This window comes from Cyclopterus lumpus, chromosome 17 (assembly GCF_009769545.1).
Source record: "Cyclopterus lumpus isolate fCycLum1 chromosome 17, fCycLum1.pri, whole genome shotgun sequence".
NCBI lineage: Eukaryota > Metazoa > Chordata > Actinopteri > Perciformes > Cyclopteridae > Cyclopterus > Cyclopterus lumpus.
The window spans coordinates 6,130,830-6,156,840 of NC_046982.1; the positions used below are offsets into that span (position 1 = coordinate 6,130,830).

Genomic DNA, 26,011 nt, shown 5'->3' on the forward strand with positions numbered 1-26,011 from the left:
TATTAAATTGATTTAGTACAATCTCAACAACCCAACTCAGTCCCATGCTTTGCTAATTGCTGCAAATGGCCTCAAAAGGCCTTAATGTGACTTGTCAAAGTGTCTCAGCCTATAACTTGGGTTCTGCATCACCATTACGTCATTACGTCTCTATAAAGGGTTTTACAATTTATATAATGGTAATAGTATGTATAGCATAGCCTCATTAGCACAATTTCAATGTATATAATGACAGCCGGACACGAAGCAGCTCTACTACTATATATAATGACAATTAAAAAGAAAAAAAAGTATGCCGTGTGCGCGCGCGACGTGTGCGCGCTTTGTGTCCGCGCTTATGTCCGGGTCTACACAAGCGACGTTCGACTGTTTTGGACTGCAAACAAGATGGCCGCGGACTGTCAACCGTAATAGTTCTCCCACCCTTGTTATTTTCCGATGATATAAGCTCACATTTGACGGTTCGTGACAAACATGGGGCTATCACAGAGTTCAGAAGTGTCCGAAGGAGGGACGTATGGATACCACGTGCACGGCGTAAGAACACCATTATTCAGCGTTTCTGTGCATTCGGAGCAGCGCGTCCAGCAGCTTATCACGTTAACATGTTACTGTACGCTAACGCGGCTAGCCGAGGAGGCTTGAGGCGTTTACGTGTTATTACAACTCGACTCAATGCAACGGAGGCGTCACGAGACGTGTGTAACCATAGAATAATGTAATTCAGTGGTGTGGTATTCTAACGGCCCAGTGAGCTGCACAGTGTCTTATCAAAGTGGTTCGTAGCATAGTAACGACAGCTACATCTGAGCTAACCGCTGTGACTGATGTAATCTAATGTAAAGTTAGCCGATGCGTTCAGGGAGATGGGAAACGAGAGAAGAGGTTGTTTCTTTGACTGCCCTCCGGTGAATCTCCTAAACCTGTTATGCAAAACAATAGAATAATTGTACATTACATGACTGGATAGATTAGCTAATCGGTTAACTGATTGATTGATTAAGCGAAAATGCATTTAATCATTTAAATCATTTAATGGTCGCAACTCGCTGCTTCTGGGCTGCACGGTGGTGTAGTGGCTAGCACTGTCGCCTCACAGCTAGAGGGCCGCGGGTTCAATTCCCGGTCGGAGCGGTCCTTCTGTGTGGAGTTTGCATGTTCTCCCCGTGGCAGCGTGGGTTCTCTCCGGGCTCTCCGGCTTCCTCCCACAGTCCAAAGACATGCTGCAGGTTAATTGATCTCTAAATGTCCCATAGGTGTGAATGTGAGAGTGAATGGTTGTATGTCCCTACATGTGCCCTCGATGGACTGGCGGCCTGTCCAGGGTGTCCCCTGCCTTCGCCCTATGTCAGCTGGGATAGGCTCCAGCGCCCCCGTGACCCTAATGAGGATAAGCGGTATTGAAAATGGATGGATGGATGGATGGAACTCGCTGCTTCTTTGTTCAGTATTGTAAATTGGATATTTTATTAAAGGTTCGCTATTTAACCTCCAAAAGACAAAACAACTCTGGTTTAAATACGTTTAAAAATATGTTTTTATTCATTTCCCAAATAATGTAATAGTAATAATATAATATTCTATCATGTGGTGATTTATCACAATGCTTGTGTCTGTTTTGACAGGTGCAGCCACACTCCCCTGCACAAATGGCCGGACTGCAGCCGTTCTTCGACTTCATTCTGTCTCTGGACAACAAAAGACTTGTAAGATTATTTTTGATTGTCATTGACGAAAGGTTGGTCGTAAACAAAAGAGTTCCCAGGAGGACATTAACATACAGATACCTCTTAATCATGCTGTTTGACTCCTCCCCCTTACTGTTCACCAGAATGAGGAAAATGACCTGCTGAAGGAGCTTCTGAAAGCCAACATGGAGAGAGCGGTGCGGATGCAGGTGTACAGCACGAAAACCACGACGCTCCGTGAGCTGGAGGTGATGCCCAGTAACATGTGGGGAGGACAGGGCCTGCTCGGGGCCAGCGTCCGATTCTGCAGCTACCATGGAGCCAACGAGAATGTCTGGCACATTCTGGTGAGCGTCTTCCCCAGGAACTGGGAGAACCAAACCAGCTGACCTAACACCCATTACCCCATCATTGCTCCGTCTTTAGTTTGCTAACTCCTGTTGCTGTCCTGTAGGACGTGGAAGCCAGTTCCCCTGCTGCATTGGCCGAGCTTCAGCCGCACAGCGACTACATCGTCGGAGCGGACCAAGTGTTGCAAGATGTAAGACTAATTTGCACTCATGTATGCTTCAATGCTCACATTCGGCTTTGATATATATTTTTCAAAAATGTTTGATCATTTGTGAGATTTAAAAAAAATGTGATCTCGTGAAATCTTTGAGAGGTTGAGAGTCGTAGTTAAAGCAAAGTTGGTGATTTGCAGTCAGAAGACTTCTTCTCACTGATTGAGGCCCACGAAGGGAAGCCCTTAAAGTTGCTGGTGTACAACACACAAACGGATGTCTGCAGAGAGGTGGTGGTCACACCCAATGGGGCGTGGGGCGGAGAGGGCAGGTAAGTGGTAACAGTTATTCAGGTGACTCATTGGCAATTATATTTTTAACGTAGGAATGTTTCATCTTGGTAACGCACTCAAATCACACTTAAATATTCGCTCTCAGTTTGGGGTGTGGCATTGGTTATGGCTACTTGCACCGAATCCCAGCACTTTCTGATGTTTCGACGGCTGAGCCACCCCCCCCTGTTCCTGAGGAGGAACCCCCTCCGGAGCTGCCCACCCACGGGTTTACCGAGGTAAATCTCGATTCACATTCACCACATTTTGCCTTTTGTTTGCTATCTATTTTTTAAATTTTTTTAATTAAGTGATTTGGTCTATGAAATGTCTATACAAATGGTAAAAAGTCACATTTGAGAGGTGGAAATCCACAAATGTTTAGCATGTTTGCTCAAAAGCAGTCAGAGGTCAGTGAGTTTTATTTTCTCCAACAACCACATAGATTTTCTAATATTATAACATGAAATCAAATATTGGCAGGAGCAGGAAGGCTCATGTCTGTCACCTGTTTTCCAGGCACCTTTGATGGCACCTTCAAGTCAAAGTGTAGATGTGTTACACCTGGAGCAGGTCACCCTCCAGGAAGCTCCTCTACCTCCACCCGTCCAGAGGGTCATGGACCCTGGTCAGTTCAGACATGCAGTGGTTTTAGAGGATGATGTTATATGACATATAAGTGTTGTCTAATTGGGTTCACAACGGTGTTCTCAGCAAGTGTTTTGCGTTTTTTTTTGGTTAGGTTTCTTAGACTCTGAAGTGGCAGTGATGAACCCCGAACCTGCAGATTTGGCAGACAGACTGGATCTGTCCATGTCGTCCATCGACATGACCAACACTTCGCTGACTATGCATGAGGAGAAGGACAGCGAAATCTCTGGCGTTGGTGAGTTAGGACAGCGGCAATTCACACAAATGTCCCGTAGCTTTCATTATAGATTTGGAAAAAGGAACACAGACTGACTGTTTTGTACTTCTGCTTGTACAGAGGAGCTGGAGGACAGTGTGCTGCTTTCGTCATCCGCAGACAGCCAGACTGAGCTACAGGAGCTGAGCTCCCAGACAGCCACAGAGTTCAGCTCTGCTCTCGCTTCCACTGACACTTTGTCTGATTCAGGCATCCCGCCAGCTGAACTATCTCACCTGGTCACAGAGTCCACAGACCCACCCGGCTCTCTGTGTGAATCTAGCGATAGCCCAAGTCCACCTATGCGGGACTTGTCTCTCCCTGTAGGGTCCCCCCCAGAGCCTCCCGCTGAAGAGCCTCCCTGCCCGCCTCCAGTCGATTTCCCCCAATCCTCTGCTGCGGATGATCCCACCGTAGACGAGTCTCCTCCTCAGGCCGGCGAGGATGCGACATGGCCGGTAGAGGAGCCTGCAGAGCTTCTCGATGTGGCTGCTGCTCACCACTGCAGCCATGAGAGCGAGGGGGAGGAGCTAGAAGAAGAGCCACCTCTCGAGTAAGCTGGCATCAGGCCGTACAGAGATTGTGAAGAGTGAAGTTGACAATCACTGGGGCTTTTTAAAGAAACACTATAGAACATACAGAGCAGACGGAGGAAAACGCTTTCTGATTTCATGATAGTTTCACAATAAGCGTGTGGCTCCACCAGGTTTGTTACACTACGGACACCAGCTAAGGCATTAGCACATGAGTTGGAGAAATACTATAGAGGCACTGTAGGAATATCGGTTTTTCTTTTACATCGGTGGGAATTTAAAGTTACTGCTTATTTTATCACCAAGATGGTTATATCAAAATCAATGTCCCATGCTTGGTGCAAAATTAGATTACGCTAGTGCCAAGACTTTTGTTTCTGGTACACCGATGTGTTGAATACTTGAAAGCTTCCAAAGACAAACGCATACGTTTAGTACAGCACAGCACAGCTGCACCTTGACATCCGTAACACTATCCACGTTTTTGAAGCTACCAGACTGTCGGCCGTTCAGATGAGCTGGTCTCGACGATTCCCCAAAATAGAGCTTATAAAAATAGCTTTCTAGTTTAGTGTACTTTATTGCCCAAGTATTGGATTTTTAAGTGTTAAGTGGAGGGAAAACATTTGTCCACATGTACCGCGTGAAACCAGTCGGTACATGTTTTTATTCTAGATTTGATGAGGTCAGTATGTTTTAAAGTCTTTTTAATTTGATTTATTCAGTCATAGTTTGACTACAATTATGTCTCGTTCAATAGTATTCATACTTTGTCATTTTTGTGATCTATGCAATATCAGTACTGCCAGTAAGTTGGCAGGTAATGTTTTAACCCGATTAGATATCCTTTCACATACAGTATGTAATAAGTCTGGTGACAGTGATGCTGCTGTTGAGTAATTGTTTCCGTCTTTCTAGGGGGCTTCTTTAAGGTTTTCACTGTCAAAGTAGGTGCTAGTGTGTAAAATAAGGAAAAGTATTTTTTGCAGATATTTTATCAATTCATTGTATGTTTTATTAGGAATGAGTGTAGTCTTTTCATGAATGTGAAATGGGAGAATCTTTGATGGTAAACAATCATATCACTTGATTTAAAAAAAAAAGAATTGCCCCTTGTTTTTCTTATTTCACTCAGACGAACACATTACAACTTTAAAAAAAAAAAAGCATTTATAATTCATCATTGTTAAACCATTCCAATTTATTTGTTTGAATGCCTAAAATATACATATTTCACAAATTACAACAAGGGATAGTGCAGTGTTATGGTACCCATCTTGTTTTTGGCCAATTTGAGCTCACTCGATGCGTCCCCTATGGCGTTACTCACTCTTCATGGCAAAATTAACTGCGTAAAATTTACAATGAAAAGATTTGTTGTTCAGCTTGGTGCCACACCAAGAGAGAAATGGGTGTTCCTGTTTGACTTTGGTGAATGTAGAATTTCTCTCAGAGGAGATTCCCCCTTTTTAATTCATGTTTCATTTAACTATTAAATCTAAATGAAATATACATTAGGAACAGCCCCTACTGTCATCAACTTCACCGGTCATGACCGAAGCATAGTGCGGGTAAGCATGATTTATTATTAAAAGATATATACCTTTATATATATATAATTTTCTGATTGCTAAAATGACTTGGACAACTACAATAACATTCTTAAGAGTAAAACTTCTGGGTTGTAGTGAATACAACAAATGCAATATTTAACATCCAAGTCAAATTACCTTTATGACCATGAATGTGCTCTAGGGATTTGGGGAGGAAAAAAAACAAGTGTTGGTTTTGAAATAAACTGTACAAAAAAAAAAGAAAACAGCTGCAAAAGAAAAACAAAGCCACTTAAATCATAAAATGTTGTACATATTTACAAACACAAAGAACATTCATCGACGACTGCACAGCTAAAAATAAATGACAAAGACAAGTGTTTCTATCAATGAGGTTCAAGCTCTGCAATAATTAGATGTCTAAGTTAAGTTCAAGTTAAGGTGACAGCAGAACAGAGGATGCGTTTGAGGGGCGGTGACGCTGCCCACAGACCAAGTGCTGCTGCTCTGAGACGGCTGGAGAACACGGACAGTTTCTGGAATGTACTAGAACAAACAGACAGTCTACTACATCCACGTGTGCGTGCGCTCTCAGACACAAACATGTACTGTAACTTCTGTTGCTTCAAAATTAAACACCAATCAGAAGAAAAGAACAAACAGCAGTGAAAGTAAAAAAGAAAAAGTGGTGAGCTCTGGAGAAAAGAGTCTTTTCTTCAATCTGAAAAAGAAACTACGGACCACTTCTCTTCCAGGTGTCTCTTGGCTGCTCCGGCCTGTTCTGGTCGTAGTCCTCACAATTTATACTGGATTCTCACTGATACTGCAACTCTTGACCACACAATGGGGTTTAGGGTACTACATGTCAGAGGTGGGTGGTGATTGGCAAATGACGAAGAGTTCCTGTTTTAAAAATGAGGATTTTCACGTGGACTTCTGCCTATAGTGAAGCGTCAAGTCCCCTCCGCTCTTCCAGATAAAATGTTTAACTGTTCGCAGGTCCATGTTGGGATCCAGAACCTGGTTGGAGGACAAGACAAATAAACGATTAATACAATGATTGGGGTTGTGCTCATGTCAAAAATGTGGCCGCAAAGACGCCGGGGCCCACCTGGTCTTGACACATTAGTTCGATCTTCTCCTCGGCGAGCATGGCCATGTCCTCCTCCTTCTCCTGCTCCCCCGGCTTATCGTTGGCCGAGGAGCTGGTGGTCTGCGACTCGTTGTCCAGGTTGATGATCTTCTCGTAAACGTGCTCCATCACCTTCCTCACCTGGAGCATGTCGCTGGCCGAGAGACGATCCCTGAGGAACACACAGCAGGTCAAGTCGCATGTATTGCTTTATCAAATAGGCGCCGCGATCCCCAGAGACGACGAGAGACTCACTTCTTCAGAGTTTTTGCACCAGAGGAAGAATGGGGCTGGAGGTAGAACGGGATTTTGTTGAACTTGGGCATGTTTTTCTGGAATAGAAGAGGGAAGATGATAACATCAAATAATTGGGACGGGGAGAAAACCCTTGGGGAAAAACACAGCGACATAACCGTTCACGTCTAAATTCTGATCGTAAGTAGGTGTAAATGACACCAAGTGTGATTCGATACACGAGCGAGCTCCATTTAGCTGCTCCAGCTTCAGGGTCCTGATGTGCACGCTGACTCAATGAGACACAGGGCCATCGTTAATGTTATGAGTACAAAGGAGGGTGATTTGGTAACGTTATTGCCTTCTCACTTTAAAAAAAAAAGAAGACATCATTTAACTTCCTCTATAGTTACTGACGTCTTTAACAGTGGAGAAAACGCATTTCATGTTGCCTGGCTCAGCAGTCATGATTTCCTTTGTTAGGGTACGAGCTGCCAAACTGATGGTTTGGCAAACGTGAAGTGAGAGTGGGTCTGGAGCCACCAGAGTCACATCGACTAAGAGCTTTCGATATACACATACTAATGTGCTTTAAGTGGACCCACACAAAAAGTAACACCTGAGCCTCCAAATTTGTTTGACTTTAAAAAAAAAAAAAAAAGAGTAAAAGACAGAAATAGAATTCTACTCACATCTACAGTTATATCAATAACCCACTGTGGAACGGTCTCGTTCAGCAGCATCGATTCAGTCTCTCCACCTGAATCTCTACACAGCAGCCTGCAACACAACAGGCGCGATACATACCATCAACATTTCTGTTTGAGACAACTATGACCCGATGACACAAGCAGACAAAACACACTGCCGCGCTCGAGAGTAAACATTTAACCCGTTGTTGATAAGGATGTTCCTGAAACATTACCTAAATAAAGTTCTGCCTCCGGCTTCCCCAAAGATGACTGGCGTGTGTGGTGGCACTTGGAAATATCCATTTCCTTTCTGGACCCTGTTCTCCTGCTCTCCGTTCACTGCGGGCACAAATGGTAAATGGACCTGTACTTGTACAGCGCTTTTCTAGTCTTCTGACCACTCAAAGCACAAGGACACAATCCTACTGTAAGACAGACTTGCACAAGGCTTTAGACGATCACCGCCGCAGAAGGAAATAAACTGGAACCACACACACAGACAGACAGACAGACAGACAGACAGACAGACAGACAGACAGACAGACAGACAGACAGACAGACAGACAGACAGACAGACAGACAGACAGGTTTTCCCAGAGTTTCAGCTGATTTGGCAGTTTACCGCCTCCTTACCTTGGTTCCCCTCGTTCTCCTCCTCGTCCATGGGGTTGATGCGAGTTCTGGGCCAGAACTCCAGCAGAGCCTGGAGCAGCAGTCCGCCCAGGTTCACTGAGGAGATGACGGGGACAAATTCAGTTAGCATGTTAGCAGGGGTGCAATATTACGTTTCTGCATAATTCATTGCGTGTACAAAATATGATTATGAAGCTAATATGATATCTCACGCTTAGGGTCGGATCCATCAGAGCTTGAAAAGCCAGCGTCCTTTGCAGACACCCAGGCAGCGAAGCAGTCGCTCTCGTCCAAAGTGATCGTGAGCATCTGTTGACAAGAAAAGAAAAGCTGAACCAAAACTATGAGACCACTAACAGGCCGAGGAAGTACTTCGGAGTTTGAAAAAGTAACAGCTGCTGTGATGAAAAGCTCTTGTACTACCAGGCTTGTTACTCACCCCAGTTTTAAGATCAACGGAGAACCAGTTTGGCACATAAACCATCTTGAAGCGCTTTTTAATCTCTTCATCGAACTCCACTTTCCCCAAGTCTTCACCTTTGCAAGCCTGAAGTAAGAAATACACATGAGGTCAATCCAAAGCACAGGAATCACCTGGGGAGGTCTCCTTTAATCTTAATGTAGAGCGAGATATTTCATGGTAGTCAGTTTAGCACTAAATACACACAACTGTGCTCTAAGTGGGCTGTGGTTTGATTCATTAGAACAGATAATTGAACCACTGCTGCTGAATTTCCTCTGCATGGGACGGGACAGTTCTACTCAACCCGACACGCATCTTTTTGTTTTTTCAAAAGTCTTGGATAGTACCTGGTACTGTTGTAGAACCCTGCAGACCACCGATTCATCACAGGACATCCTGCGCAAGCTGCCGTCAATATGCAGACAAGGTTTTTACATTAACTTGGGCCCGATTTGTGAAAATGGCAGCTTACGAAAGTACAGACGTTCCTCTGCTTGGTTGCCAACGAGAAGATTCAGCAGGAGTCTCGCTAAAGATGATGTCACGGCAGTTTCACATGCCGTCGCTATGGCAATCATCGCCCCTACACGGAGGGCAATGGAGAAAAGCACCTAGTGCCAAAAGTGAACCCTGCAGTAGAAACGAGCCATTTTGCGTGGATGAAGACGCGGCAGACTCAGTCGTGCTTTTACACATTTAGAAATAACTTTACCTTCAGGACATCCCAGAAAGCCACATTGTTGTTTGTATCTTTGGTGAGTATGTGTCTCTTGTCGTTCAGAATGTGGCACTGTATGATACTGGCACCTCCTGCAAACACAACACAGGATTGTACTTCATCGGATGTCCGGGGGACTGATGCAGAAAGTGCTGTAGATGAATAAACATGTTTACCCTTGATGACTTGCTCCGGCTGAGTGCACAGTGGCGTCAGAGGGGTAGTGCAGTCGTTGTCATACTCCCCTGATGACCGGAAGTTGTGCATCCCCTTTAGAGACTTCACATGCATAGAGAAAATAATCATCATTAAAAGAGATTTGGCCCAGATTTAAATAAAGGCTTCCTCGCTCTTCATTGTAGCAAAAGCGATTAATATAATGCAATAAAGATAATTGCATTACATTAAATTGCTGCTTCTCTATCACCCAGAAGCCGGCTTTAATTTGTACACAAGTCACAGGGCGATTACTAGTGAATAGCATTAGGCGTGGCCACATGTACACGTCCGTCGACCCTGTATTCCAAAGTCTTTATGCTGACAGCCGACCGGTGATCTCAGAGGATTCACGCATGCTTACCCATTTATTAACGGATGACTTGGTGGTGGAAACCCAGATTGCTGGAGGTGGGTCAGCAGATCTGTCCAGTTCCATCTGGGCAAAAGAGAAAGACAGCAAACGGTTGAATGGGGACAAATGGGTGGCTACGAGCTCAGGAATGACAACTATTCAGATCGGTAAAACCGTTCTTGAAATAAGCGCCGTCACTGCTAACAAAGCAAAGCTTATGGTTTTTAGTTTTTAAGGTTTCGACAGTGAGCAAAGTGACATGCACTGCAATAGGCTTGCAACAGAAACAACCAAACTAAGTGAAATGAGAGAACCATTCATCACAAAGTACGACAGTTTGTTCTCGCATTTACGCTGCAAAAAGACACGAGGTCAGCATTCAGGAAATTAACTAAATAAATATGCTAGGGTGTTGTTCCAAGTTCAAGTGCCTGCTACTTACTTTGAGCACAGGGGCCTTCTCCTCGCAGATCAGCACACGGATGTCTGGGTTACGCAGGTCAGTGCAGTAGATCTTTTTGTCCCTGCCTCCCGAGTAGACGTGTGTAAAGGCCTCGTTGACCTGCAGGGCCCAGACCCCCTCGTCGTGCACCCGATATGTGGCGATGCACCTCTGCTGGCCCAGAGACCACAGGCGGATGGTCCCGTCTGAACTGCCGGACAGGCACTGTAGCGAAGAACAGCAGATTCAGATTTTACAACTCCTGTGTTTGACAGCTGCCATCATATTTTAGACGTCTTGACTCACTTGAGTGCCATCTCGGTTCAGCAGCAACGACTTTACATTGTCTGTGTGACCTTTTAGCTTCATCAGTTTAGCACATGTTCGGGGATCCCACACTCTCAGGACCTGAAGAAAGAGAAGGGAGTGAAGAAGGGCAATTCTGTGTTACATTAACATGCAGTAGGAACCAGATTACTCTGACTAAACAGAGTAAGATAACAGTTCATTTAAAGCATTACCATAATTTCAAAGTAACACAACCCTTTCTGTAACCCCAGTTAGTAAACTAATGAATTACCACAGAGATGTGTGGTCGCCGACAGGAAACATCTTATGAACATCTCAACAGACCGGAAGGGAAAATGGCAAGTGTTGTGCATTCTCAATCCAACAAAATTCCCAGATGAGATGTCAACATGACACATGAGATAATCAGTGTTGTTCTTAATCTACTTTCATTGTACTTAGTGTGCGTTGTCACACGGATGGAAACCCAAACCTTTTCTGTTGATCCAGATACGATGACCGTACCCATCTGGTTCATAGCAAGACTGTAGATAGAGTCCTTGTTCCCACTGAGTGACGAGGCTGTTGGAGACGGATTCAAGTGAGTCCACGTGTACCAAATGTCTCTCAAAAATACACATCAGTTGTTACAGACCAATACAAATGCACAATAATCAAAACTAGTTTGTATAGGCCGGATATTGGACCACTTGTCACAGAGAAAACTAACAACTGCGAAGCACCTCTCCCAACTTCTTCACCCATGATACCCATAATTGGGCTTTGGATATCGGCCGATAATGAGTACCTACACCACTGTTTAATTAATAAGCTGAATTCCTCACTGTGTGGAAGTTGAAAACGTAAACAGGAATGTTGACCAATGCTTTCACTCTACAATGCATATTGTATATACACAACTAGAACTTAATTGGATAGCTTGTCCCTGCGGTCACGGAAAGCCAATCTATCTCTTCGAGACAGTATCGCACCAATACTCAATTTCCCTAAAAGCAATACTTACTGGTTACAGTGTTGTTGGAAGCAGTGAGTGCCGTTAGTGTGTTCACGTCCCAAAGAAAGATCTGCCGATCGAGACCTGCGGATGCCACAAGCTCCTTGTCCTTAGCGTATGCCAGAGCTTTCACATAGTCCTTGTGTGTCCGTAACGTCGACATACAGAAGCCTTTATGCGCGTTCCATACTTTGACTGTTGTATCCGAGGAGGCAGATATCACTGAAAAATAGAAGACCGCAAAAGTGTGTGAGATCCATCAGACCGGCAGTATCAGATGCTGAACAATGCCTCAACCCTGAATACCTTAACAGTGATCACACTCACATGTTTTGCCGTTGCAACAGAGAACTATGTCATTAACCCAGTCAGTGTGATGCTCCATCGAGGCAATGTATGGGTCCTGCTGCAAAGAAAGGGAAAATAAATTAAGACACTTCTACTATAAAACATGAGAAAGAGGAAAAAAAAGAATATGCATGTGACAACACAGCTGCTCGGTCACATTCAAAGTGTGTATCTTCATATGGATGAAGAATATAAGAAGCCCTACTTTATGCTGGTAGACACTCCATATCCGGATGATGGAGTCTCTTCCAGCGGTGAAGAGCCGGTTCAACGCAGGGTCGAGCTGGAGTGCGTTCACCCCATTGCGATTGTACTTCTCCACCTCGTCTCTAATGACATAGGACACCTGAAACACAAAGAGGCGCGTGCGCGCCGAGGTCAGGCTCCCATCTCGACCAGTGCCGTGTTTCCACACAACACCCACCCACCACCTTGTGCACCTGCCGAGGCGTCAACGCGTCCACGGCTACGTTCACTGCTCCTCGTCGGGAGGACGTTAGCCAAGGAAACGTATAGAGACAATAAATGACACGTATAGTTGAGATTCGTTAGCCGTGACGTAACATTAACAACGGACTAGTAGCACCGAGCAGTGCTTGGTGGCAATGTGCACGATAGAACCACAGAGACACGTACGTTTCCCAGCAATTAGACCGAGCCCGGATACAGGGTCGCTACGCTGCCGTCACAGCATCACTAGCGGCTCGCATCAATGGTGTGAGTTCATCGACGAGCTTGATAGTGAAGGTAAAACGTGTTTAACGCGCACTTCTGTGATGACGGCTGAGGAAAAAAAGGCACGTTGTCACTCGGCCGTTAGCAGAAGACGCTAAAGACGAAGCTAAGCTAGCTCGGTTAGCCGGCTCGGGTCGTGACTCAGAACGGCGGCGCCGCCGTTAGCGGGCGGGTCGTGCGGTGCATCAAGTGCTCGTGAAGCACGTTTTATAGATGAAGACCATAACGTCGCCGCTGCCACGCACTCAGCGATAACGCAACTATTAAAATTCACCTGTACTTTTCTCCGCCCAGCAGCATTTTGCCTGTGATGCGTGGCCATCTTGCATGTTGACAGTCAATTCATGTGATGCTACATCCGGAAAAAAAAGAAAACACACGCACCTGAGCTTTGTGGGTAATGTAGTGTATTGCGCTGTCTCCTCGTTTCTCTGTGGCTAGGTCTTGTATGCCAGATAAACGTTTATGATGAGTTTAACATAAACATTAAAATGACATTAGGCGAGGTAGATGTCACCCAAATAAAGGGGCTCCTAATGGCTGTAGTTATAGACTGATTAAAGGCTACTGTGTTGGTTAGATACAATTAAAAAAAGACTATTGCATTCTAACATACAAAATGGCCTTACAGTGCTTACTTTCTCACCACCAGTGCTAGTTCTGCCAGTTAGACACGCGTAAGCAGGCAGGCGAACACCAAGCAGGCGAACACCAAGTAGGCCCTTAATCCTTTAAAGAACACCTTAGAATATATCAGAGGAGAGTTATGCTCTCCCTTTATAGCCCACCAGAATATGTGGATGTGCAACATGAATGTTGACCCAGTGTTCAACCTGATTAACACTCTGTGCCTCGCTGTAGCCTTTGTCTGTCAGCTCTGAAATATTACATGAGTCATGAGTCAAATTCAAGTGTTTTCAATTAATTTCCCTACACAAAAAAAGTAAATGCTTATTAACCTTTTGAAAAGCACCTATTTTTTTTAGGTTTCTGCTTGAAATAACATACCCAAACAAAAAAGGGTGTATCTCAACAACCACAAAGGCTATTTGAATAATGTAATAATAAAGGTTAACCCATGTGTGCTTTTCTTCAGATGTGTAAATATTAGTATATTTGTTACTGGTTAAGAGTAAATAAAGATGAAAGACATGCAGAACAAGTTGAATTTTCAGGTTCATCTAGAAAAAAAAAGCACTTCCAGAATGATTATCTCTTGGAAGGATGCAGAGCAAAGATCAAAAACCACAGAGATCATAGCACACAATTGGACCAGTCTCTTTGCAAAGTTTGAAAACGTAGAACAAAGTTAGAGAGGATTTAGTACAGATTAATTAGGCAAAATGGGCAGAATCTGTGCAATTTGAATTTTCTCATGTACAAAACAATATATTTCACTTGTATATTACTTGTGGTGTTCAATACATACAAACACAGCAGTCTTTGTTGATTAGAAGAAGAAAAAATATTTTTTCTAAAAAAAAGCCAAACATAAGCAACATTTGTGACTGTAAAGTGCTAAAGCGATTCATGTTGCTGTGTTCTTTGGCTCATATCTCGGTGATGCTTTGGTACAGAAGGATTTTCTAAAGATGTTTAGAAACTGTTTTTAAATCCTCTTGCTCTTTGCTATCTGGCTTTTTCTGATAGCACCGAGCTATGGGTTGCTAATTCCGAAAACGTGAGTGGGCTGGCTGACTCCTGACAAAATCATGATTAGGATATTTTAATAATTCTTTCAGTTGGTGTTTGAGTTGTGTGGAAATGAGCAAATATATTAATGTATAACATCAATAAATTTGCTCATGTTTATTGTAATGTTTTACACAGTCTAACTATAATGTGTAAATCACCATGGTTTTCGTTGACAGTGCCATAAATGTAATTTTAGTGAAGAAATACAGAGTCAGTGGCACAATGGCATTGCTGGTACTACAAATAGCCACTAGAAGTAGACTCTGTCTTCAAAGGTTGGTCATCGCGCAGAGAACAAATCTCCCTGACTATGAAAAGGTTGATTCATGGAAGCTCCATTGTTTGGCCACTAGAGGGCGCAGTAAGAGACCAAAACTGGAGGCGTGGGCCACACCGCGAGATCATCCAACACCTTCTCCAAACAGCCCGTTGTATACACAGTCTAAATGCTGACAGCTTGTGTTAAACAATATCCATTCAAAGGCAACAGGTTTTTATTCCAAATCCAGTTTTTGTTTTATTTTGTTTACTAATTCAACTCCTGTGGATGGCAGTGAATTTGCTTGCTGTAAATCTTGCTTATAGCACATGGCTGCTCAACTTGAACTACAATTCATCAAATGTCAAATGTAGTGTAAATGCAACATTGGATATCAATATCAGTATTGTAACCGGGATCTAAGTCAAAACCAATTCATATACTTTCAGAAAACCACATGTCATGCATGTCCTTTAAGACACCTTGTGTTTGAAGGTAGGCTAAAAACAACAATAGGCCATTCATTACTGCACGTGACTCTTCTTCACTGGGTCCCTCACATGCCTTTTGTTGGCGATTTGGCGATGTGGAAAACGTGCCGGCTCTCCTATAGCTCTGTCCTATTTGAGTGGGACATGTAGGAGCAGTAATCCCCCGTGGTCCGGGCAGCATCCTCCCTCCCTCGTGCTCTTTGCTCAAGGGCAAATCGAGGTGCTCATCTCCCGTCGCTGCGCAGCTGCTGAAGACAGGCGCAGCATCCTCTCCACGCACCGCGGCTCGGGACCTTTCCTCTGTGGGGTGAATGCTGAAGAGCCACTCGGATGGGACGGACAGAGGACCGACAGCCCGCACTTCGCACCATGTGGCATGTTTCAAACATGTCCAACATAAGGTGATCCGACGTCTGGCCTTGGTCTAGGGGTCCGTTTCGTGCGCCAAACTTTGGATTGCGGCGATAAGACGCACTTGTTTTCTGTCCTGTTGGAGTGGAGTTTGGGTCTGTCATGAAGAACAAACCGTGACGGCAAGACATGGATTTTGCGCGGAGAGTTTGGCTTTTCCTTCGTCTCAAAGCCGAAGAACTCAACTCTGGAAACGATGCTGTAAATCTCAGAGTTTCATATGTAAGTAGCCCTGTGAGGTGTATTGTTTTATTTTGCAATTAATATTAAGCACGGGTTCATTTTGTGGCCACACAGACAGAACGGTACATTTCAGGAAGTAAGTATAATGTGTCAACAATTGGCTCTTCAACTTTTCGTTCTTCCCTCCGAGTTGAAATGGGTTAATGGAGAACTTATACATACAATTAAAAAAATCAATAAAACCCACAACATATAATATATTCTTACAGGATTAATCTAAAAACAATGCCATCCATGTTATATTTCATAAAAAAAGATATGCCAGAAAGTGCATAAGGAAAAATAATAATGTCATGTTTTCATGAGCATTAAAGGCTTACACTTACTTTCATGATCTCTCACTTCTGTGACACATTACATAATGCTGCACATTTGACTTCCATGTTGCTCTTTCGGTGACATCTGTCACCTTCATCTTCTTGTCCAACTGGTGTAAATCGTGATAGTTTCAAGATGTTTTTAGACTCGGACTCAGTTGAGTTACAAGAGTCTCAAGGAGCAGAGCTCATTAAAGTGATTGTGCCCAATTCATCACCCTCATTGTAATGATTTCACCGCTGTCTCGTTTTGTAGGTCTATCCATACCTTCCGTATAACCGACGTATATAAGCTATCTGATGCAATTACTTTGAAAGGTTTTTGTAGAAAAAGTAGGTCATCAGTTCAGCCCGAGCACAGCATCACAGTATCATACGTAACATGGCCCAGTAAGAACGGACGGTATGCAGTCTGACTCCCAGTTTGTGCTGGAATTGGATTTCCAAAAGTTTTCATGTCTATTTTATTTAAGTAATCAGATTGTTTAACTCGACGGTTAAACTTATGTCGATAATTCCACATATTGTTTTTACAATATACAGGATAATGAATCAATAGCCTTGACCAAGAAATACAATCACAACACTCTATAACAGACCTATAATACAACCAAGAGTGAAAATCCAAAAACACTTGGAAGTCCATTTATGTACAGTTAACAATAATATCATAGAATAATATAATCAATGTCAATGGAGGGAAGTAAGAAACCCCTTATGAGCCTCTGTGGGATTGCACCCAATCACGAAAACAACAAATTGTTGTAATTTATTTGTTTGCATAAATATCCTTTATTATATTTGGCAAACAGTTTGAGTAATGCAGCGTTGGGCATATTACATAATGACCATAATGACAACAAGGTGATCACACTTTCATAAGAAACATGGAATACATGTTTTCAGGCATTTCAAAACTGTTTTATTTGTATTTGAATGAACAGATAAAACTGCATTTTAATAGCTTTGATAATAAGTTGACAAAGTAATAGAACATGATAATAAAATAGAATATAAAGTGAATGTCAAAGTGTGGTCAGCTGATCATCTCCCCAGTGTTCACGTAACAGTATTTGTTTTCTTGGAATTTAAGCTCGAACATAGATTTGAAGACAGAGCAAAGCTTGTGCTTCAGTCCAGTTAATAAATATAGTTATTAAAGTAACAAATGCAGAAAAATGGCACGCCGGAGCACAGAGGTCATTCGCTTCAAGGCAGCATATATTTGATATGAAATCATGATCTCTCGTCAAATGGTCACAGTAAGATGACAGTTTGAGCTGGATATTTTCCAGAGAGACTGAACCTCACACACCAAAGTATCTCCAAGCTGAAAGGAGCTGAAGTGGGGCCGTTCCTTTGTCCAGAGAGCACCGACAAGTGGTTCTTTACGCTAGAAAAAGTCCTGCTACACAAAAATGAAGTTGTTTATGTAAAAAGAAATTGCTTGTATTTTGATATTTTGAACCCCCAAATATTACTATCGGTATTGAACTCAATGTTGCAGTATCGGTCGGGCAATAGTTCAATTTGACCAAAGGTCTGCTTAACACTCATCAGTGTGTGTGTGTGTGTGTGTGTGTGTGTGTGCCAGTCCACAGCTCCGCTCTACTTTAAATCTAATTATCTTAATTATTTGCAGTGATGATGAGCAAATCACATCTGGCTGTTTTGGGAATTCAATTTCATTCAACTAAAATACTTTAAAAAAAAGATTTCCTGGCGCGTAAATCTAACCAGTGCACGGAGGCAGGTTTGACTTTAGATGAATATTATTCATATATGCAGGGTCGAGGTCATCGTCACATATCTTCTTACTGCTCTAGTAGTGTCTGTTACCTTTCAAAGGAGACATGCTGGGACTGTGTTTCTCTGGATGATGCACGTCCTGACAGAAATGTGCTTTATCTGCTCTCTGAGGTTGCAAATGGACCTTAACCTATTTATTCTTGATGGCGAATGGGAACCGGATTGAGTGTGTGAGAAGAGCTGATCTGAGATTTACCTGGGCCAAATAAGCAGATCAAGTGAAAGCAGATAACTAGCGTCTGGCTGGACGTGTGAAGGGATCAATGCATTTCAGGACGGGAGGAGATGGAGAACTCGCAGAGCTTAGTCAATATGAAAAGGATACAATAGTATTGCTCTGTCAAAAGGGCAACAGAGAAATGTAATCCTCTCTTTGGAAAGCTTTTCCTGTTATTAAAATATCAGCCTCTGTCACTGGCTGAAATGAGCGGATGCTTTTTCAGTAGAAAGGCCTCTCGTATTGTTTTGTATTCAGTCACTTTGGATTTCTGATCACATTATCCTTTATTTAAGTCCAGAGGAACCAAGTTTGCCAATAAGAACTCCAAGGAAATTTATATTTTAGACATCCACAGGAAGCATTTCAAGATATTGAAATTATATTAAGTAACGCCTCTGGTACAAATCATCATTCATTTGTTTTCTGAATTAATTCAAACACTCAACACGACAGACAAGGTGTGATGTTATTAACACTGCTGTAAACTGGAAAGGCACTAGAACGCTCTTTTGTACTGCAGAAAATTCATCATACCAGTTTGTTTCCACTTCAGATTTCAGGAGAACTATCTTATTTGAATAAATCCTAATCTTCGTACAACAGAAGTTTATTCGAACCCTGGTCCAACAGAGTCTACTGAACTCTACGGTTCCCCTTAGCTCCTGGCATAAAAACCAACTGTATGCCATAGCAACACCATACAGCAGACCGACACATCTAGCAACTAGCTGCCAAACATACTAGGGCTAAGGAGGATCCAGATGTTGCTCCCAGGTGTTGGTTGAGACCAAAACAGAGATAAAGGTAAAATGCATTTTTAAAGGGCATTTGTCTGCTTGTCTGAAACAAAACTCGGGATGAAACGAGGCTCCTTGTCTGCTGAGTGTGTGAATAGACATTCACTAATAGCAACTTATCTTGTGAGATCAGAACGTAACAATTGTGATTTAAACAGCCTGCACTTTAAAGGTGCAATATAAAGTGCTATATCCGAGATAGGGAGTTTTCCATTCCCCCCCACACAGCTCTCAACATGTCTCATACAGTATTGTGATCACAGCTAATGGTGCTAGCAGCGCTAACTAAGTGCTGACAGAGTCAACAGAGTTCATCTGACGTAGAACCAATGGGGGGGGGGGGGGGGGGGGGTGCTAAGCTTCCATGACAGCGTTATCAGCTGTAACCGCAGCATGAGAGCAGCGCAAAGAGTTGTGGCTAACTTGTTACAGCACACAGTTTAGTCTGGAAACATCAGGAGACATTTTGGCTTTTAGGGGTGCGCTCCGGTGTGGTGTTAGAAAATGTCTGAATATGAGTTTGCTGGCCGGTCGATGTCCAGGCCCAGGCAGGCAAACAGCAAGCGACCCCCATCTTGAATCAGTGAAAACCTTTGGTCAGAGCTGCAGACCGTGGTCTTAATCCCTCTGACTGACAACTATGGCTGCCCTAGTTTGACAGAGGCAGTTGGATAACAGGGAGCTGGTGTTGGTCAGTTGAAAGGTTGATCATGCATCTGGACCTCCCGGACCACCATCTACCGATCAGAAAATCAGAGGCAATGCAGCGTTCAAAGCCTTTTATATATTGCAATTACACATTGTTTGTAAAAGAGAAGGGTGTCAGTGACGGAGACATACCTGTGCATTTCTGTGTTTCCTGCTCTTTAATAACTGAGTTATAGTATTTTCTTTGACTCGGACCTTTGAGATAGTTTGCAAGATCCGATTCAGAGAAGTTTCTCCAGAACAACTTTTATATTATTAATATTTGTTTAATGATTCTGATGTTACACGTTTCTGTTTGTAGAATAACGAGACAATCTCTGTGCACTCTCCTTGTACCTCCGTTTTGGTCTCCACCTACTCCCAAGGAACACATTTGATCCACTATGTTCTCAAACTGTCTGCTGCTGAGCTTGATGCTGAGCAGCTAGTGTACAGCTTTAGAGTTATAGAGCTGAATATTAATGCCTGCCGTGGCTGGAAATTATTCTCGCCACAAATAGCTAAAAATTTAACAAAACCAGAACAATGAGCTGTGTCGGGTGGTAATTCTCTGTCGTCACTACAAGCAACATCCCGTGGCATTATACACGTCTTATGAACGACATAGAAATATTGATTAAAGCAGCTTTCAGACTGAAAAGAAGCTGGCATATCTACATGGCGACCGACAAAGACCAGAGGCCGGCCCTGATCAAATGCTCTGATCCTGCATCGCTTGCTGAGCCGCTTAACAGCTCATTACTACAAGAAGACTGGAACCAGCGCCAGTCACAGTGGAGAAGAGGAAAGAGGTTTCCACCAGACTGCTTGCTCACCGGCGGTGATGTCATGACCCACCTCTGTCAGCAGCTCCTTGACTCCAAGCAGTCCATATGTGGGGAGCCCTACGTGCACACGTTTGCTAGATGTATGCTTGTATTGAACGAAGTGCCACATCCAAGTAGCCATGTTGTTCACAAACTTGTCTCGTGTATTAGACGATTCTCACCCACCTTCCTCCAACTCTCCTTCCCCTCTGTGTCCCACTCTCGTAGCTGTAAGTAAATTCTAGTACAGCAGAATCAGGATGAAAAGATGGCAACCATGCTGTTACCAACGGGTCCTGATGGCTTGCGGCGGTTCACTCGCGAATCCTTGGCTGCGCTGGAGCAGCGGATTGCGCAGGAGCAGGCCAAGAACGCCAAGGATTGCCACGAGGCTCAGAGGAACGCAGAGCCACCCAAACCCAGGATCGACCTGGAGGCAGGCAAGCAGCTGCCGCGCATCTTCGGTGACATCCCTACAGAACTCATCGGGGTGCCACTGGAAGACATTGATCCGTTTTACTACAAGAACCAGAGGGTGAGAGCTTCTGTGTGTGTGTGTGTGTGTGTGTGTGTGTGTGTGTGTGGTTGTTGGGTGGGGTACATTTCAAATGTAACCAATTCATTGGATTTTGAGAGGAGATCATTTTACACCCTTTCAACAGACATCGAAAGGGAACATGGGCCAAACTGTTCAAAGCCACAACAACAGCTTTAAGTCCACTTATTTAAATGTGTTGTGTGGGGAAATGTTCAATAGGGCTATTAAAAGATCCCTATAACATGTTTCCATCTGAATGTGATTGGGTGTGAGATCCACAGTCGTCGTAGCTGAAGTTGTGAGACAATGAGGTCTGAGGTAATCATATGAAGCACTTCTAACGTTGCACTCTTTGTTTCCCCCGACTGTTTGTTTGAGACATGGAGGAAATGTGCTGCTCAAAAGACTCAAGAGACCAGTTTTGTTTGACTAACTTAGACATTTGAAGACTCATCATACCTTCAGCTACACTTTGGAATACATTTCCACTTTGTCCCCCCATCACTTACATCGGGCACTACGAAGGGATCTCTTTAGGGCCAGTATGAGTCAGCAAAAACTGTTTCAATGTACTTATGGGCAGCTGACTAACTTATTCTTTTATACCACCACTGAATGAGCGTTCCCTGCCAACAGCTTCTAATTTATATAATATTTGAATATGCACTGCCATGACTGCATCTCATAAAATTGGTTAAAGGTTGGGCAAAAACTTGTGCCTGATGATTAATCATTCGCATTTGAGTATCGTCAGTGATGCTGCTATTTTTCTGATACATGTTGAATATTCAACAAAGCTCTCATCTGGACTCTGATATGTTCGTGATCCTCCTGATGGCTCTCGCTGAGTTTAGAGGGACGAGAGCGACTGCGTCTTTTGTGGACGCAGAAATAAGAGGAGCAAGTTCTGATGTGCAGAGTGAGTCGGACAGGCTGCTGCCCGTTAGCGGGCCGCTTGTGGGGAGATGATAAAAGGACGTGGCAGCCATTCTCAGGGTCTCTTTATTTTGGCATGTGATGCGCTGCTGGCTGGGAGGATTATCCAAAGACAGAGAAAATATTTAAATAAAAGCCACATCTGTTGGGGAGAGGTTCTGCCCCACTTTGGAGTTGGCTCCATTATCTCAACCGGGCCTGCTGGCTGCGTGTGCACTTGCAGCTTTCTCGGAGGCAGAAGTGCTTGTGGGGAAAGGTAACACCGACGGTGGACTCAACACGGCAGCGTGCATGGTCATCGGCTGCAGGTAGAAGAAGCCGCAGAGCTGTGTTTCTCTGCAGAACTGGAGAAAAGGGAGCCTGCACATGATGGGGGAAACTTGTTTGGGAAATGTATTTACATCCTGATGACTTGTTATAATTTGTTTTGTTCACAGAAGTCAATTAAGCAATGATATTTGGAAAATGAGATCTTTCTCACTGCTGATTTCTGTTTTCTTTCTGCTTTCTTTGCAGACCTTTATGGTACTTAACAAAGGGAAGGCCATCTTCAGATTCAGTGCCACGTCTGCAGTTTACATATTCAGTCCATTACACTCCATCAGATCAATCGCCATCAAAATCTTAGTCCATTCATATCCTTTTTTTTCGATCTCTTCCTGCCACAGACATGTAAAATAATCATGTAGCTGTTTGATGGAGTTATTTTCTGTCAGACCATGTTACCCGTCACTTTAATTAGTTTGATATAAATGACCTTTGTGATAAAGTACTGGTGGGCGAACGCGCTAATTGGCTTTTCTTTTTTTTTTAAAGATAGCGGTAATAGAAGTCATATAAAGAGATGGAGCTTTTTCACTCCAAAAAGGGCTTCACGTTAAAGTAAAAGTGTTAATGTCAGCGTCTCCCCTTATATGGTAACATGAAGATCAGACTGCGGAGCACAAACCACTGTGACAAGTTTCCACCAAAATTATATTTTTATGCTGTAAAGAGAGATCCCACTTCTTGCATATCACACTGGCACATAAGCCAATTTATAATATTTACTGATTCCCCCCCGAAGGTTTCTATTGGATTTTTCCATAGTCCCATTTTAGAAACAGCTTTGTAATGGTCCTCTCTGGCACTGCGATACAAATCCCCTCATATCCCTCTTTTAATCTCTGAAATGAAATAAGAGCAAGGAGATTTCACATCATGTGACGGCTGCCTATTAGTTCTCAGATAGCCGATTTGTACTTTATTACATGTTCCTCTGGAGCTCCTCTGTGTTATTGATGGCAAATCATCTATTGATCAAATCACATTTTAAATAACATCTTTTCATTGTTATTGATTGTTAATTCACAAATGCAACTGACAGCATGTTCTGAACTTCATATTTTTTTGTATGTAATAAAAATGTATTTGAGATCATTTAGATTATTGAGAGAAACTGGTTACTCAGACGATTATTCTCATGACTATTTTAATTGTAGCAGTTGACTGATCCTTTGTTATTGTTGCCATTTTGCTTCATTCATCCATAAGAGAGAATGATACAGCTCCTCTGATTTCATGCTCAATGGAATTTACTTACATTTTCCATAATCTGCATTTACTGTAGTTCTAATACCGTTGTCACACACAGTGATGGTTTATCCTAATGGGTGTATTTCATAGGATTTTAAGAAACATTGTGTGATACGTTGTTGGCTTATCACAAAAAGCTTATTTGACTGTCAGTTACTATTTCACAGCACACTTTCCTTAACCTCTATTCCACATTGTTCAGCTTGTTCATAATGTTCACCATACTGACCAACTGTTGCTTCATGGCCATGTCTGATCCGGCCCCATGGACAAAGTACCTGGAGTAAGTACACATGTAGCACTGAAGCTAAAACTTTGTGTCTATTTGAAACCCTGCTTCATGTTTTCTAATGTGGAGCTTTGTTGGGATTTGTTGTTTTGTCAGTGATGATTGAGGAATCATGAAAATGTAAGTATATGATGCTAGTGGTATATATACTGCAGTCCGGACGCCCCCAAAGCATGTCAAAAAAAAAGAAGAAAAAAAAGAGCATGTGGTGTCGAATGAAAAGATTCTGGAGAAATATTGTGATGCGCATGATGTGTAAGATGTGGCAGAGTTGTCGTCATCGGTGGGTCACAGGCATTTAGCACGCAGCATGCTCACGTTATCTTCATTGACTTAATTTGTTCATCTACTGTTGCAACGACATTCATTTTTATTAGCAGTTTGTTTTGTTGCCAGGAGTTATATCGAGAATATCAACTCAACTCTTTTATATACGGTAAATATGAAGCTACAGCTAGTAGCGGATACATTTAGCTGAACGTTAGCTTAACGAAAACGTGGAAACGGCTAACCTTCAAAATGTAAGGCAATAACCAACGGACTTGGTATTAAAACCTCAACTGTTTTTTTATTCACTTTACACAGCATGTGAGCTTTAGACCTTTTGGTGTCAAGACTTTGTTCGGACAGTCTCAAGCCGTTTCCCCCTTTCCAGTCTTTACGCTAATCTAAGCTAACCAGCGGCTGACCGTAGCTTCATAGTTGCCGTCTGGAGTAAAACAGGGTTTACAAGTTAAATATGAATGAACCGACTGCTGGAAATTCTTCACCGTGTCCGTAGACTTACATTATTATGCACAATGTTTTCGTAAATATTGTACAGGTATGAATGTAGACTGCAATAATATGTTTAGGCAGGCTGTGTCCGATCTCCACACACTCTGTCAGTGTCATCACCCCTCTATATTTAAAGTTACTATAACATTAAATCATCCAACACACTCATTTATTTTCCATGCTTTGCATTTCAGTCCTTGTTGATGCCGATTGTGGTTTATTTTAATGCTCAAATGCGTTTTGAATTGTAACTCTTGAGCAACACTAGATTCAGAGCTAAATGCATTTACTTTTCCCTCCGTGACTTTTTTTCAGGTATACTTTCACTGGCATTTACACTTTTGAGTCTGCGATAAAGATATTAGCAAGAGGATTCTGTATAATGCCGTTCACCTTCTTGAGAGATCCATGGAACTGGCTGGACTTCAGCGTCATTCTCATGGCGTGAGTAACCGTGTCATTCACGTTTCATTCATTTATATTTATTTATTATATATACTGTATATAATATATATATATATATATATATATATATATATATATATATATATATACTGTACATACTGTGTATATATATATATACTTTATATATACTGTATGTATATATTCATCATTTAAATATTTCACTTACTTACACAGGTCTACATTGTGCATGAACATCTCGTTAAAAAGGTCCACCTTAATTCATAGTTCACATTCTGTCTTTTTGTGCTTATTGTAGCAATGTGAAGATAAAATTATAAATTATCTATTTTATTTATTTATTTTTACGCCCATGTCTTTTCAGTAATTCCTCAGTCATCCTGAGCAGTGATTTGAAACACCATGACGATAAGCCTATTGTTGAGGTCATAGATCTGTGTGCAATGACTCCCGTGATGCAGGTAGCAGATTAGACAGGTGACCTCTCGATGAATTGGTGCAGCATTTGTCTGAGACCAATCATCCTGATAGGACATTTGCTTTGTTTGAAAACAGCGAGACCAAATCCCTTAACAGCGCATAAACCCACTGAAAGCTGTCATCACCATGAGCGATTATTTTGTTTTAGATTAATTACGGTTCTCATAATGTTATTTGATTGAAATGTAACCATAAAGACATGATATACAAACCGTTAAGTGTGTCTGAAAATTAATTATTATCCTCGACGATCATACAGATCACCAGATTGTTCATTAATCCCCTGATATCAAATTCCAGATATGTTACAGAATTTGTAGACCTTGGCAACGTCTCGGCATTGAGAACCTTCAGAGTACTGCGAGCGCTGAAAACCATCTCAGTCATCCCAGGTAAGGTGGCCGCTACGCATCAACAGAAAACCGGATGTGTCCTCATGTTACCAAACCA

The 26,011-nt window shown here is 42.7% G+C and overlaps 3 protein-coding genes across 5 annotated transcripts in view; 2 read left to right on the forward strand and 1 right to left on the reverse strand.

Annotated features, from left to right (window-relative positions):
• Positions 1-345: 345 nt before the first annotated feature.
• gorasp1a (golgi reassembly stacking protein 1a) lies at positions 346-5,571 on the forward strand. Its single transcript, XM_034555071.1, has 9 exons — positions 346-537; positions 1,626-1,706; positions 1,832-2,035; positions 2,143-2,229; positions 2,392-2,522; positions 2,630-2,762; positions 3,043-3,151; positions 3,266-3,409; positions 3,512-5,571. The coding sequence occupies exons 1-9, from the start codon at positions 475-477 to the stop codon at positions 3,985-3,987; spliced, it is 1,428 nt and encodes a 475-aa protein (XP_034410962.1). The 5' UTR covers positions 346-474; the 3' UTR covers positions 3,988-5,571.
• On the reverse strand, positions 5,144-13,140 carry LOC117746152 (WD repeat-containing protein 48). 3 transcript variants are annotated; one of them, XM_034555069.1, is made up of 18 exons: positions 13,062-13,140; positions 12,258-12,398; positions 12,032-12,107; positions 11,714-11,926; positions 11,183-11,271; positions 10,708-10,809; positions 10,402-10,626; positions 9,969-10,043; positions 9,565-9,667; positions 9,383-9,480; positions 8,647-8,754; positions 8,420-8,516; positions 8,208-8,303; positions 7,808-7,913; positions 7,575-7,662; positions 6,904-6,980; positions 6,628-6,820; positions 5,144-6,536 (listed from the first exon to the last, which is right to left on the reverse strand). In XM_034555069.1, exons 1-18 carry the CDS (start codon positions 13,107-13,109, stop codon positions 6,441-6,443), a joined length of 2,031 nt encoding a protein of 676 aa, XP_034410960.1. In that variant the 5' UTR covers positions 13,110-13,140; the 3' UTR covers positions 5,144-6,440. The 3 variants fall into 3 exon arrangements, with proteins under 3 accessions (XP_034410960.1, XP_034410959.1, XP_034410961.1); XM_034555068.1 differs by having other exon boundaries at positions 12,032-12,110; XM_034555070.1 differs by having other exon boundaries at positions 12,032-12,110; positions 13,068-13,134.
• Positions 13,141-20,790: 7,650 nt separating this feature from the next.
• LOC117746557 (sodium channel protein type 4 subunit alpha B-like) overlaps positions 20,791-26,011 on the forward strand; it is a 29,604-nt gene continuing 24,383 nt past the window's right edge. Inside the window, exons 1-5 of the mRNA XM_034555776.1 lie at positions 20,791-21,078; positions 22,534-22,652; positions 23,786-23,875; positions 24,974-25,102; positions 25,862-25,953. Coding sequence (XP_034411667.1) covers positions 20,812-21,078; positions 22,534-22,652; positions 23,786-23,875; positions 24,974-25,102; positions 25,862-25,953 — 697 coding nt within the window. The 5' untranslated portion in view covers positions 20,791-20,811. The remainder of the gene's footprint in view (positions 21,079-22,533; positions 22,653-23,785; positions 23,876-24,973; positions 25,103-25,861; positions 25,954-26,011) is intronic.